At 47.4% G+C, this 11,770-nt stretch overlaps 1 protein-coding gene across 2 annotated transcripts in view; it reads left to right on the plus strand.

The window, feature by feature from the left end:
* Positions 1 to 464: 464 nt before the first annotated feature.
* Positions 465 to 11,770, plus strand: part of HLF (HLF transcription factor, PAR bZIP family member) — a 53,885-nt gene continuing 42,579 nt past the window's right edge. The window contains exons 1-2 of one of the 2 annotated variants that reach the window (XM_058706010.1): positions 465 to 981; positions 3,145 to 3,480. In XM_058706010.1, coding sequence (XP_058561993.1) covers positions 867 to 981; positions 3,145 to 3,480 — 451 coding nt within the window. In that variant the 5' untranslated portion in view covers positions 465 to 866. The remainder of the gene's footprint in view (positions 982 to 3,144; positions 3,481 to 11,770) is intronic. The other variant, XM_058706011.1, reaches the window with a different exon arrangement.

Genomic DNA, 11,770 nt, shown 5'->3' on the forward strand with positions numbered 1-11,770 from the left:
GGACATCTGGCTCTGTGTGTGTGTGAGTGTGTGTGTGTGTGTGTGTGTGTGTGTGTGTGTGTGTGTGTGTGTGTTTAACTTTCCACGTTGTTCTCAGGTTGAAAACTACTGAAAGAAATTCCTCATTTCTCTTCCTAACCTGAAAAAGTTGGGTTCTTAGCCCAGGTGGGTGATCCAGGGATCTGGCACCTGTCTCTTTACTGCAGCTCAGCGCTGCATGGCCTTGGAAAATCCGCGCGCGCGACGACGCTAAACACGTGGCGCCGGGGCGGGCGGGGCGGGCGGGGCAGGCGGGCGGGGCCGCGCGTGGCCCCGCCCCTGCACGCCTATCGGCGCGCGGTGCGGACCCTGACGTCACTCTTGTCAGGGCCGCGGCACATGGGCCGCCGGATGCGCTGAGCCCGGCGCTGCGGGGCCGCGGAGCGCGGGGGAGCAGCGGCCGCCGGCGCGGGGTGGGGGGTGGGGTGGGACGGCGTCCAGCCTCGGGTGCTGGCGCGTGGGGGCCGGGCCGGCGCGGTGCCTTCCGCCCTTCTGCAGCTATCTGCATATTTTTTCTTTCTTTTTCGCAATTTTGAATATTTTGCAGGACGAGGGGTTCAAGGCAGGTGAGAGCATCCTGCACGTCGCCCAGGAGCCTGCGGGCACTTGGCGCGCTCTCCGGGGACCGTCTGCACTGGGAACCCGAAAGTTTTTTGTTTTTATTTTCTTATGCAGATGTATTTATAAAGATATAAGTAATTTTTTTCTTGTCTCCACCGCCTTGAAAGCGAGTACTTTTGGCAAAGGACGGAGGAAAAAGCTCAGCAACATTTTGGGGGGCGGTTGGGTTTTTTTCTTTTTAAAGAAAAACATTTGAGTGCATCGCGATGGAGAAAATGTCCCGACCGCTCCCCCTGAATCCCACCTTTATTCCGCCTCCCTACGGCGTGCTCAGGTCCTTGTTGGAGAACCCGCTGAAGCTCCCCCTTCATCACGAAGACGGTGAGCGCTGCCTTCCTGGCTGCCCCGCTCTGGGAAGAAACGACGCTCCCTGGGGTCCCCTTCCTTGGCTGGGCAACCCTGCTGGAGCATCCATACCCTCCCTCCCTGTCCCCTGGCACCCCATTCCTGCTTTGATGAAATTTGAGGAGCCCACCCATCACCCTCCCTGTTCCCCCAAAAGGGGGATCCCCTCACTGAGGAACGTTTAATATAGTGCTGGGACAGACCCAGGCTCGCCGGGTCCCGGTCCCGCGGCGCAGGTGGGAGTCATAACTTGACAGGTCAGTGTTCCCTAGATTGAGGGTCACCCGCACGCAGAGTGAAACCGCCCGCGTAAGGGCAGAGCTGCCCAGTCTGGGGAGGAGAAAACAGGGGGCCTCGTTTTATTCCGGGGGGGGGGGTAGGTGGTCTCGCATCGTACCTCGGGTATTGGGATCTTGCTACTGTTTGTGTGTTAGTTAGCATCAGGAACTTGCGAGGCGTGAGCTGAGACGCGTGTTTTCCTAGCGAAGGGTAATTCAAAAAGGGGGGTGGGGGCTGGGGCTGGCGGGGGAGGGGGAGTGGTCTCCGGGCGGGAAGCTGTGCAAGCCTCCAGCTCTGACACTTTCCCTGTGCACTTTTCCTGGTGGGAGGGGAGAACGGAGCAGGCTCACGTGTAATCGCGCAGGAGCCTCCTCTGGCTTGAGCCCTTTCTTGGTAAGTCCCAAACCTCCCCAGGCAACCTTGGCTGGAGCGGGAGAGGAGGGGTCGGGAGAGGCGGCGCGGAACTGAGCTGGTGCCGCCAAGGGATTTGTCAGTTGGGCTGATGCGGTTTCATGCCTTCGATATCACAGTTGCAAATGCAAATGGTGCGGCTTCTAGTGTAAAAGTCTTGAAAGATCATTTGGTTACAAAGAGCTTGGGAGTACTCGCATCTTCTCTCCTAGCAGGGGGCAACCTGTTGCATTGCAAGAGTTGAGGGGTTTGGTTCGCCGTCTGCAAAGCAGCTTCCCTCTTAACTCTCCTTTAAGGAGTAGCACTTGGGAGGAAGGTGCTGCCTGCAGTCTTTTGCATCTGTGGGTGTTTTAAGTCAGATTCTCAGGAGATGAGACTAGAGGATTAGAATGGATGGCAGCGGAGGCTGTGTTTCTCTGAGGAAGAAACTCAGAAGCCAGATTCCCTGATCCCAGATTCCACCCGCGCCTGAGTACTAGAATGGGCAAAATCCAGAGCACTGTTTAAAGACGTCCTGGGGTGAGCGGTTCTTACAGGTAGGACATAGCTGCATACCTCCCTTATAGGTATGTAACGAGCTTTCCAATAGCTGTTCTTTTGACAGATTGCATACATGTATAATTTTTGTGAATTGGATCGTATTTAAGCCTTTAGGGAAGAGGAGGAAGAAAACACTTAAAAAACAAAAACAAAAACCTCCTTTTGTAAAATGCAAGGTGCCCCAGCAGCTTTAAAAGCAAACCTATGTGGGTTCCGGAAGTTCTGTTTTCTCCTCTGCCAATGTGAGGCATTGGTCAAGTTCCTTCAAGTCTCAGAGCCTCTATTTCTTCATTATAAATGGGGACAATAGCGATTTGCAGATTTATTGTGAGATTTTTGGACATAATTTATGGAAGGAAGCAGGTATATAGTATGTGCTCAATGCATGGTTTCAGAGGAGGGTGGAGAGTCCCTGCTTTACCAAAATTAGAATCCCTAGCTCACTGGCTAAGTCTGAATGACCTCATATTGTTACTGTAATGAATTTCCTGGAAGAGAAACCATGCCTGGTTATTGGCTGTTTTGTTAAAAATCACAGCCATTGAATGTAACTGCAGGTGTTACTTTGCCACTGTAGATCTGAATTATTTGTCCCCTCCAATAATGTACTGAAAACTGTGTTCCTTTGTTTATATTCTAGATCAGTCTGTAACCCTGTCCCAAGGACTAGTGCTTTCTTTCCAAAGTAAATAGGAAGATGTTGAAAAACAGGCAGAGATCCATGTCCTGTCTGAACTTTTAACTCTAGATCCACAAAAGCCAGCAGCCCAAGAAGATCCCCTGGGTTTGTGAGAACGGTTTGAAGGTGGTGGTTTGTAGCAGAGGCCAGGAGGAGTGATTAAAAAAAAAAAAAGCCACGTTTTTTTTTTTCTTCCCTTTGTTAAGTCCAACTTTCCCTCATTTCTGCAGCATTTAGTAAAGATAAAGACAAGGAAAAGAAGCTGGATGATGAGAGTAATAGCCCGACGGTCCCCCAGTCGGCGTTCTTGGGACCCACCTTATGGGACAAAACCCTTCCCTATGACGGAGATACTTTCCAGTTGGAATACATGGACCTGGAGGAGTTTTTGTCAGAAAATGGCATTCCCCCCAGCCCGTCTCAGCATGACCACAGCCCTCACCCTCCTGGGCTGCAGCCGGCTTCCTCTGCCGCCCCCTCCGTCATGGACCTCAGCAGTCGGGCTTCTGCACCCCTTCACCCTGGCATCCCGTCCCCAAACTGTATGCAGAGCCCCATCAGACCAGGTAAATTCTGAAAAGATTCTCCCTTCAGATGGGGAAGAGGGTGCAGGGGAGGGGCAGGATGGGGATGGCAGAAATATCTTCACCATCAGGGAGACTTTGGCTGGCTCTGAAAGAGGAATCTTGTATTTCACCCACAGCCATGATTGTCCCACATCAGTGAGCATCTGTATCTCCGGGAGAGTCGGCTACATGCAGATTCTATGGACCTCCCCCCTGGAAATCCTGATTTTTCAGATCTGGGATGAGGGCATAGGAATATTGCTTTGAACCTGGGCAATTCTGTTGCAGTTGATCCACGGGCTTCAGTTTAAGAAACACCAGCCTACAGTTAATGGTTTGGATATGTAGGCACCTCTCTATCTCCTCTCCTTCCCATTCCCCTCTTCCCAATACATGATATAGGACCTTGATGAATGATGCGGGTAGGCTCTCTCTAAGGCTGTGGTTCACCTGTGTTCATTTCTGTCTCGTCTGAAGGGAAAAAAAATGTGAGTTAGGGGTGGGGGGCCGATCACTTTTTCATCCTTTTCCTCTTGTGTTCTCTTGTGTTGAGAAATTGAGTCTACAAGCACCTCTCACTGTAAGTGTGGCTTAGCTTTTCTCAGGGCCGGAACTCTATTATTTCTGTAAACCAGATTGTTCTTAGGGATTTTTTTTTTTTTTTCATTTTCACTTGTTTGTCATACTGAACCCATGTCTATCAAAGCCCACAAGGTCAGCTGTAAATGGTGTTGAAATATTACACAGAAACATCACCCAAAATGTCCAGTACTTCAAAACCCATGGCTCAGTGCTCAGACAGAGACACGGTTTGAGGTGGCTCAGCCCTGGCTCTATGCTGTTAGTACTCTGTAGTGCAAAATGAACAGGTAGAAAGACCATTTCACGTGCACAGGTAACCAGGAACAAAGATTCAGCCAGATAAATTGTCAGGAAGGTCACTGAGCTGAAGGCCTTTGCTGCAGGGGAAGACAGAAAGCAGGACAATGGGGGATTTGTGCTTGAGATCATTCCTGAACTCTGTGTCTTCACCTCGCATAGAATTTATGTCACATGCAGAGCAAGATTAAAATGGAAGGAAATGATGCAAAGGAGGAAGAAAACACCCCTGCCTTGAAATATTAGTATTGGATTTAACATCTTTCTGTGCTGGCCCCCTGCTCTGAAACCTACTTTGAATGATAACTCAAAGCCACTGGCTAGAATGGAATTAAGTCTTAACTTCTGACCACTCCAGGAGCTTGCAGAAGCTTGGGAACACATTCCTTGATGTGACCCCAAGCCCTAGTTTCCTGGAATGGACAGTGGTGCCATGGTTTTGTTTCTTTCCAGAAACAGATAGTGAGTGAAATAACATTTAAACCAGGGAGAAGGGGCTGGAGCCCCAGTGAGAAGGCGCCCTGTATCTCAGTCACTCTACTCTGTAGAATGAGATTTAACTACTTTGTAGCTTTAGAAAGTGATATTACCTCTCAGGGCTTCAGTTTCCCTTCCCTTTGAAGGATATAATTTTTATTTGATTGGGTTAGTGTGAAAATTATATATAATATACATAAATAGTCAAATAATTACTAATAGTTGTCACTGTTATTATCTGTGTCAATTTTTATCATTGATTTCAACCCTGTCTTCTGAAATACTTCCTTAAGATACGTAGGAACAGTTGATAACCCTCCTCCCTTCTGGAGAGAAATAACAAGAGATTTTGGCTGATAGTTATTGGATTGGTGTGTTGCAGCCTTAACACTTATACTCAATTGACAAGTATTTCTCCATCCCCTGCCAAATACAAGATGTGTGCCATGTTAGAAGTATTGTATTTTTTTCCGAAAAGGCACGTGAACAGTGGGTCCCCAAATCTTGGTTCCTACTGACAATCAAGAATTAAGGTTTGAAGTTTGGAGGCTTTCTTAGAAGTCATTTGTCAGAGCTTGTTAGAATCGGTAATTAATCAGTGACTCAAAAACTTGGGATGCCCCAATCAGATTTGTAATCCACAACAAAGGGCTTCTGAGTTTCCACAGAAATCATTTTGTCAGGTGACAGGGGAAAGGTACCAGGATCCAAGGGGGAACTGGAATCTAGAAATAAGTTCTTCATTTAAATGTGTTTTTGTTGTTGTTATTGTTTTGTTTTGTTTTTGTTTTTCGGGGTTTTTTTTTGTTTGTTTTGTTTTGTTTTTGGTAACAGAAACATACTTCAAAATAATCTTCTTTTTTGAATTGGAAACTCAGTGATACTCCTAACAAGAAGGGAAAAAAGCTAAAGGTCTTCTTCAAATACCAAGTATAGAGACAATGACACTCTGCTGTAACAACTTGTACAGGGTTGGTCATTATAAAGATTATGTGCAAAATAAAAATCTAAGGGATGTGGACTTGATGGATGGTATGTCACCAACAAAACTGAAAAGGAAGACAGTTCTTGGTTTTTCCATGTAATCACAGTAGAGACCAGAGTAGACATGCCAAGTGGATCTTGAGGAAAGGGAGTCCTCAGAAGGCAAGAGCACAGGTGTAGCCTTGAGCATTCTGGGAATTATATTATTTCAGTCTAGACCAAGATTTCCCAACCTTGGCACTGGTGAGGCTTCAGGTAAGTCTTTGCCATGGGCCAGTGTCCTGTGCGTTGTTGCACGTTCCACAGCATCCTTGGTTCCCGTCCCTTAGATGCCAGTCACACACCACCCCCCACCCCCAGTCACTGCTACATGTCCCCTGGGACACCCCTGTTGAGAACTTTCAATTGGGGCAGCAAATTGGTGTAGTTATCCTGGGCACAACTCAACATCCTGTCACATACACCCGGATGCTTTTTGCCTCCTGTAACACTTACTGGCAAAACTTTTGAGAAGGTCAGGAGGCATTAGGTTGCCAAGAAGAAATATCATGTTAATAAAGCATAGTTCTACGCTGTTAGTTGATAAAGCTATGACATCCAGCGAATCAGGAGGTAATTACAAAACAATTTTATTGAACATTTGCTTTCTGTATTTGCTCAGCATACATCTTTGAGTTATGCTCAGTAGCATTGTGTCATTAGGGCCACCTGTCTGGTTGAAAGGAAATTAAGCCATGAGCTGACAACTACTGCATTTCTAGGTCTACCCCAAGTGTCTTGGAACGGCAAGGTGAGCGTTCTTGTGAATTCTCTTACTGTTCACCATGACTGCCCCCCGACCCCCTTTCCTGCTTTGTGCACTCGTCCTTGTTCCTCTGTCTACTGTCTGATCAAAGGATAAATCAGATATCCAAAGAAATCCAGTTTCCCTGAAGTAACTCAGGAATCTGTCGAAGCCTCCTGTGGCTATGGGGTGATGGCCAAGCCTTCTGGTTGACATCTTGATGAAGGCAGAGTGCTGGTTGCTGGATGCTGTAGCCACCTGCACGGTCTCCTCTGTCATCTGAAGGGCAGCATCCCAGATGGTCTGGTCCCAGGTCAGCCGAGATGGCAGGAGTCATCCTGGCGGCTTTGCTGTTTGCCTTTCAGATGCTATCAGAGATAGTACCCAGGAGTGTTCTCCTGGAGGTATGTCCTGGGTACTGGAAAAATAAGAATCTGTTTGCCCGGAGAATTGAGCGATTGCTTTAAGGACAGCAGTCCCTTTAGGGAAAGTCATCTGTAGCAGACAAAGGCAGAGTTATTTTTAAATCACATGCTTGTAAAGCCAGATTTGAAATCGTTTCCTCGGGTGGTTTTTCTTTGAATAGCTTGGGGGTGTCCTACCACTGTTAGACCCATACTCGGCTGAGAATTAAGAAGGCTGTCTTTCTAGTTCTGGGCACAGAGACCGGGTCATGATGAAGGCTGACAGAGTGAAGTGAAAATCTTTCTATGTGGCGGTGTGTAGGAAGAGGAAGGCGTAAGCGGGTGGTATAAGCAGAGTGGGGAGATGGGGGAGAAGCCCTCACACCTTTGCGAGATGGAATTTGTGTCCTGTTTCTGCTGACCTTCCTTTGTGCTAAGGATTTGGCACAGAAGGAACCTGCTGGCCCTGGGATCTGGGTAATGACAGAGGGGAGTTCTGTGCTGGTGGTTCTGGGATTATGGGAGGTCCTGCCCAGGCAACAGGATTCTCTTGCTTTTCTCAACGTCATGAGAAGAAGCTTCAGTTTCCCCCTCCCCGTGAGGGCATGTGGTTCTGTGTTTTCCCACCCAGCACATTCGTAGGTCTGTAGGTTGGGAGCATCGTGATTGATCGTTGCTGTGCACTGTGCCTCAAGTATCTTGGAAGTGTTTTACATTCATTGGGATCAAGGACATCATCAAGGGGAGAGAGTCCAGCTTTCTTTGGAGGCAGGCAGATTTTTTTTTCTGTTTCTTGTTAGAGTTTATCTTCCCCCCCCCCCCCACACACACACACCCTATAGAGGACAGACTTGCCCTATTTTGCTGGGTTTGACCTGTTGTGACATTCCCAGGATAGTGTTCTAGTCTCCTGGCAAGAGGTATTTTCAGATAGGTATGGAAAGCTGGGTGGCGGTTCAGAGCATAAGCCCTGGACCTCGGGGGGCTTGGGTTCACGTCCTGGACCCACACTGGCCTGCTATGCAACATAGTGTTAATTTCCCTTCCTCTTTAAGCCTCAGTTTATGTGTCTTTGGAATGGAGATGATAGACCCCTCCCTTGGGGTTTTTGCGGTTAAATGAGGTAACGCCTGACAGAGTTTGACACCGTGTATGGCACATGAATACTCAGTGCCTGGAGCTGTTGTTCTGATGTCAGTGGCATGGGAGCGGGAAGAGAACTCAACTGGATTCCCAACCCCTGTTCTCCGTTTAGGGATTTGTTTCATCCAGTCCCCTTCTCTCTGCAAAAATAGGACATGCATTTTTTTTTTTTTTTTCTCCAGCATGCCTAATCCTTATTCTGTGTAGCCTGCTTGACTTTTCTCCTTCATTCTGGGTTAGGACAAGTGACTTCCTGGTGTTAACCCAGCAGCATCGCTTCTGGGTTAGCAGCTCCTGGTCTGCCAGTATGGAAACAGCCACTCACTCCGTGCCCAAGGCCCCCCCGCCCCCCGCCCCAGCTCTCGTGTGAACCCTGACAACCCTGGCCACCTGCCTGCGTGACCGTGTGCTTCAGGCACATGGCTGTGCCCCGTCGAGCTTGCCCAACCCTGGGTGGTGTGCTGGCTTGCTTCCATCCCCCACCCCAATCCTTGCTTCTCCTCCCAGGCAAACTATGGCAAGTGCCAGCAAGAAATTGTAATCCCGACCCTGGCAGGAGAAAGCTGAGCTCTGTAGGGCAGTTCATATGCAGGAAGCCAGCTCGGTCCAGCATTGTAGCCAGACCCCAGACTCGGCCCTCTCTCCTGCCTGCCTGCCCAGCAGCCCTGTCTTCTCTGCACCGCCCTGGCGGGCGGATTCCTGTAGGCCAGCTCCTGCCAAGGGTCTTGGCACAGTCTTCTGAGTTGAGCACTGTGCCTACCAGACTAGAAAAATAGCAATATGAAGACAGAACTAGGTAGGGGAGAAAGAGAGGGGTGGGGAAGGTGGGAAGAGAAAAGCATTGATAACATCCTGATGTAGAAAGCCAGAGGATGAAAAGACATCAGTGATTTATTAGGTTTCTCTGGAACCCTCTTCTGCAACCGGACTAATTTAATTACTCTTAACCAAGAGCCTTTTTTTTTTTTTTTTAAATGTCTCAGCAGTGAAAATGGAGGGAAGAGGGAAAGTAGCAGGGGAAGTAGTAAGATTAAAAAAAAAAAAAAAATTGGGAAAAAAACATGAGAGGGACGGGAGATACAAGGTCTACATTGGATTCTGTAATGGAAATGGTTGAGAATATTGTTCATGTATTATATTTGATATTATCCCAGCAAATGTCTTGACCTGAAGCCATGAAACCATTGTTTTGGAATAAACTTAATTTTCCTTAAGGCCTAGGTGCTTACCAGCTTACTGTTCACAGCATCCGTGAGAATGCCCAATGTTTGGGACCACTCTCTACTGGCAATATAGCAAAGTTTTAGAGCTTAAGATCCAATAAACAGACAAACCTGGGTGTAAATCTTGACTGCCCTGCTTGCTTGTGGTCTCAGGCAGATCACTGAAATGATTTCCCATCTGGAACTTTGAAATAATCTCTGGATTGGCCTCATGGGACCGTGGAAGGTCCTGTGAGCCGGTGCGTGTAGAGTACTCGGCACAGTGCTTTGCACACAGTAAGTGCTCAATAACAGCTGCTGTGTGTGGCATTCTCATTACCATCTGATCTCCTTTCTCAGAGGAGGACCTAGCGTTTGTCTCCAGCCAGGTCTGTATACGCTTCCTTTCCTAGCCCATTAAGGCCTCTGGTCAAGGCATTTGAATCTCTCCTCTGCTTTTCTGCCTAGTCTTGCTTACCCCACTTAGCCTCTGAGTTTTAGGTAACCGGGGGTAGCTAAACTGTAACCTGTATGCATTCCTCCTTGCTCACGAGGTGAAAACTGAAACAAACAAAATGCAGTTCAAATAAGTTCCTGATTAGAAGGCTTCTCAGTGACATATTTGCAAGTAAAATCCATCAGTTGATGTTACTATTGAATTTTTAATAACAGGCATTAAGTAATTACACTTGAAGACAATATAATGACCTCAGGGGTAAAGAAGCTGTAAGGCACGTTATGTTGCGGGAGGAGGAGAGAGGTCTAGTTCATCCCCTTGCTCACAGGCAATACTTTGCATAAGCATTCCAGAGTAATATTTCCTCTTTCCCCCAAATGCTCCCATACTGGATAAATCCTTACTCTTTCTGCGCCTTCATTTTCTCATCTGTAGAGTAGCATCTTTCTTGGGCTTATGTGAGCTTTCTAAAGCTAATGTGCATGAAGGGTCCACTGTGGCACCATAGGTCAGCTCTGTTACTTTCCCCTTTTCTCTGATTTGAAGGTTAGGGAGCAACAGAGGCATTTTTAGGAGCAGTGTGGATGGTTCCCAGAAATAGCATCAGCTTTCAGTCTGTGGTGTGCCCTGGGGAAGACAGACAAGGGTACCACTTGGCTTCTGGCCTCAAAGAGATGGCAATTTAGTAGGGAAGATAGAGGTTTTAGGTAAAAGGGTGAGTGACAGGACAGCGTAGCATGTCCGTGGTGCCAAATGATGGGGACCGAGAGGCCCCCAATATCTGCTGAAAAGAGGAGATGGAAGAGTAATCAGGAAAATGAGTAAAGTGTTTAAAAATGAATAAGGGAGCAGGGCAGACACTGTGAAGGGCCAGACCTCACAGGAAGCAGCCAGCGCCCGGGGCAGGAGCGTCTGAGGTACCTCTTCTTGGAAGACTTGGAGCCTGTGTTGGGCCTGGGAATGAGAGGTGTGGAGAGCCGGAGTGGTGAGTGGGCAGCCGGTGCGCGGAGTTGTAGAGGCAGGAACGTCTGCGGGGTGTTTAGGGAACAAGGTGTAGATCCAGTTTGGCTGGTACGGGAAATTCATATGAAGGAGTCGGGGAGAAGAGTCTGGAGGGGCAGGTGCCAGGCAGGCTGGCAGCTTCAGGAGTGCTGGGCTGCAGAGCTTGAACTTTATCCAGGAGGCAGTGGGGAGCCATTGAAGGTTTGCGAGGAGGGAAGTGGCATGTGGACATTTCCAGTTGGGTTCAAGGTTGGATTTGAAACATTTTTAGATACTTCACAATAGTTTCCTCTGGCAAACCGGGACTTCCTTATTATTATTATTTTGAAAATAAATACTCTCCCTTGAACATCAAACAGCTTTTCCAAACACAATGTTCTAATGATCTAGGGAAAGTAATTCAAAAACAAAGGGTTTAGGTTTCACTTATAAAGCCCATCATTTTGGGCTTTATGGTTTTAGTGACTGGGGGAAACCGTCTTTGGCAAGGACATAGTTTGAGGGACTTGAATGGTTCAGAATTTAAAAGTCCAAAAGCAGGCCTGGTCTCACAGGAGTAGAAAAATAGATTTTAATAAACCCAACCCATTAACATTCATCACTTTTAAATGCCTCTGTTATAAGCTTACTAGGTTTGCAAACAAGTGTATTGAACTGATTTCTGAGTGTGTTTTGTTTATTGTTGCTGTTATGTGTGTATATATGCATGTGAGAAAAAGAAAGAAAACATTGATGCCTCAGTGATACAAATAGTACTTGATTATAAGTTTACCTGCAGCAGTAATATCAAGCTAAAAATACTTAGCTAAGTTTCTGGCCAACTTATTAATTTTACTCCTGAGAGACAAAGGAATCATTATTACAGTTTTGCATTCTTGAGTCCTGACCTTATATTTGTGGCTTCCTTCTTTCCTGAAACCGGAATTAATTGCACATCATGCTTAGGTACGGTGGATAT

Source organism: Neofelis nebulosa, chromosome 16 (genome assembly GCF_028018385.1).
Source record: "Neofelis nebulosa isolate mNeoNeb1 chromosome 16, mNeoNeb1.pri, whole genome shotgun sequence".
Taxonomy (NCBI): Eukaryota; Metazoa; Chordata; class Mammalia; order Carnivora; family Felidae; genus Neofelis; species Neofelis nebulosa.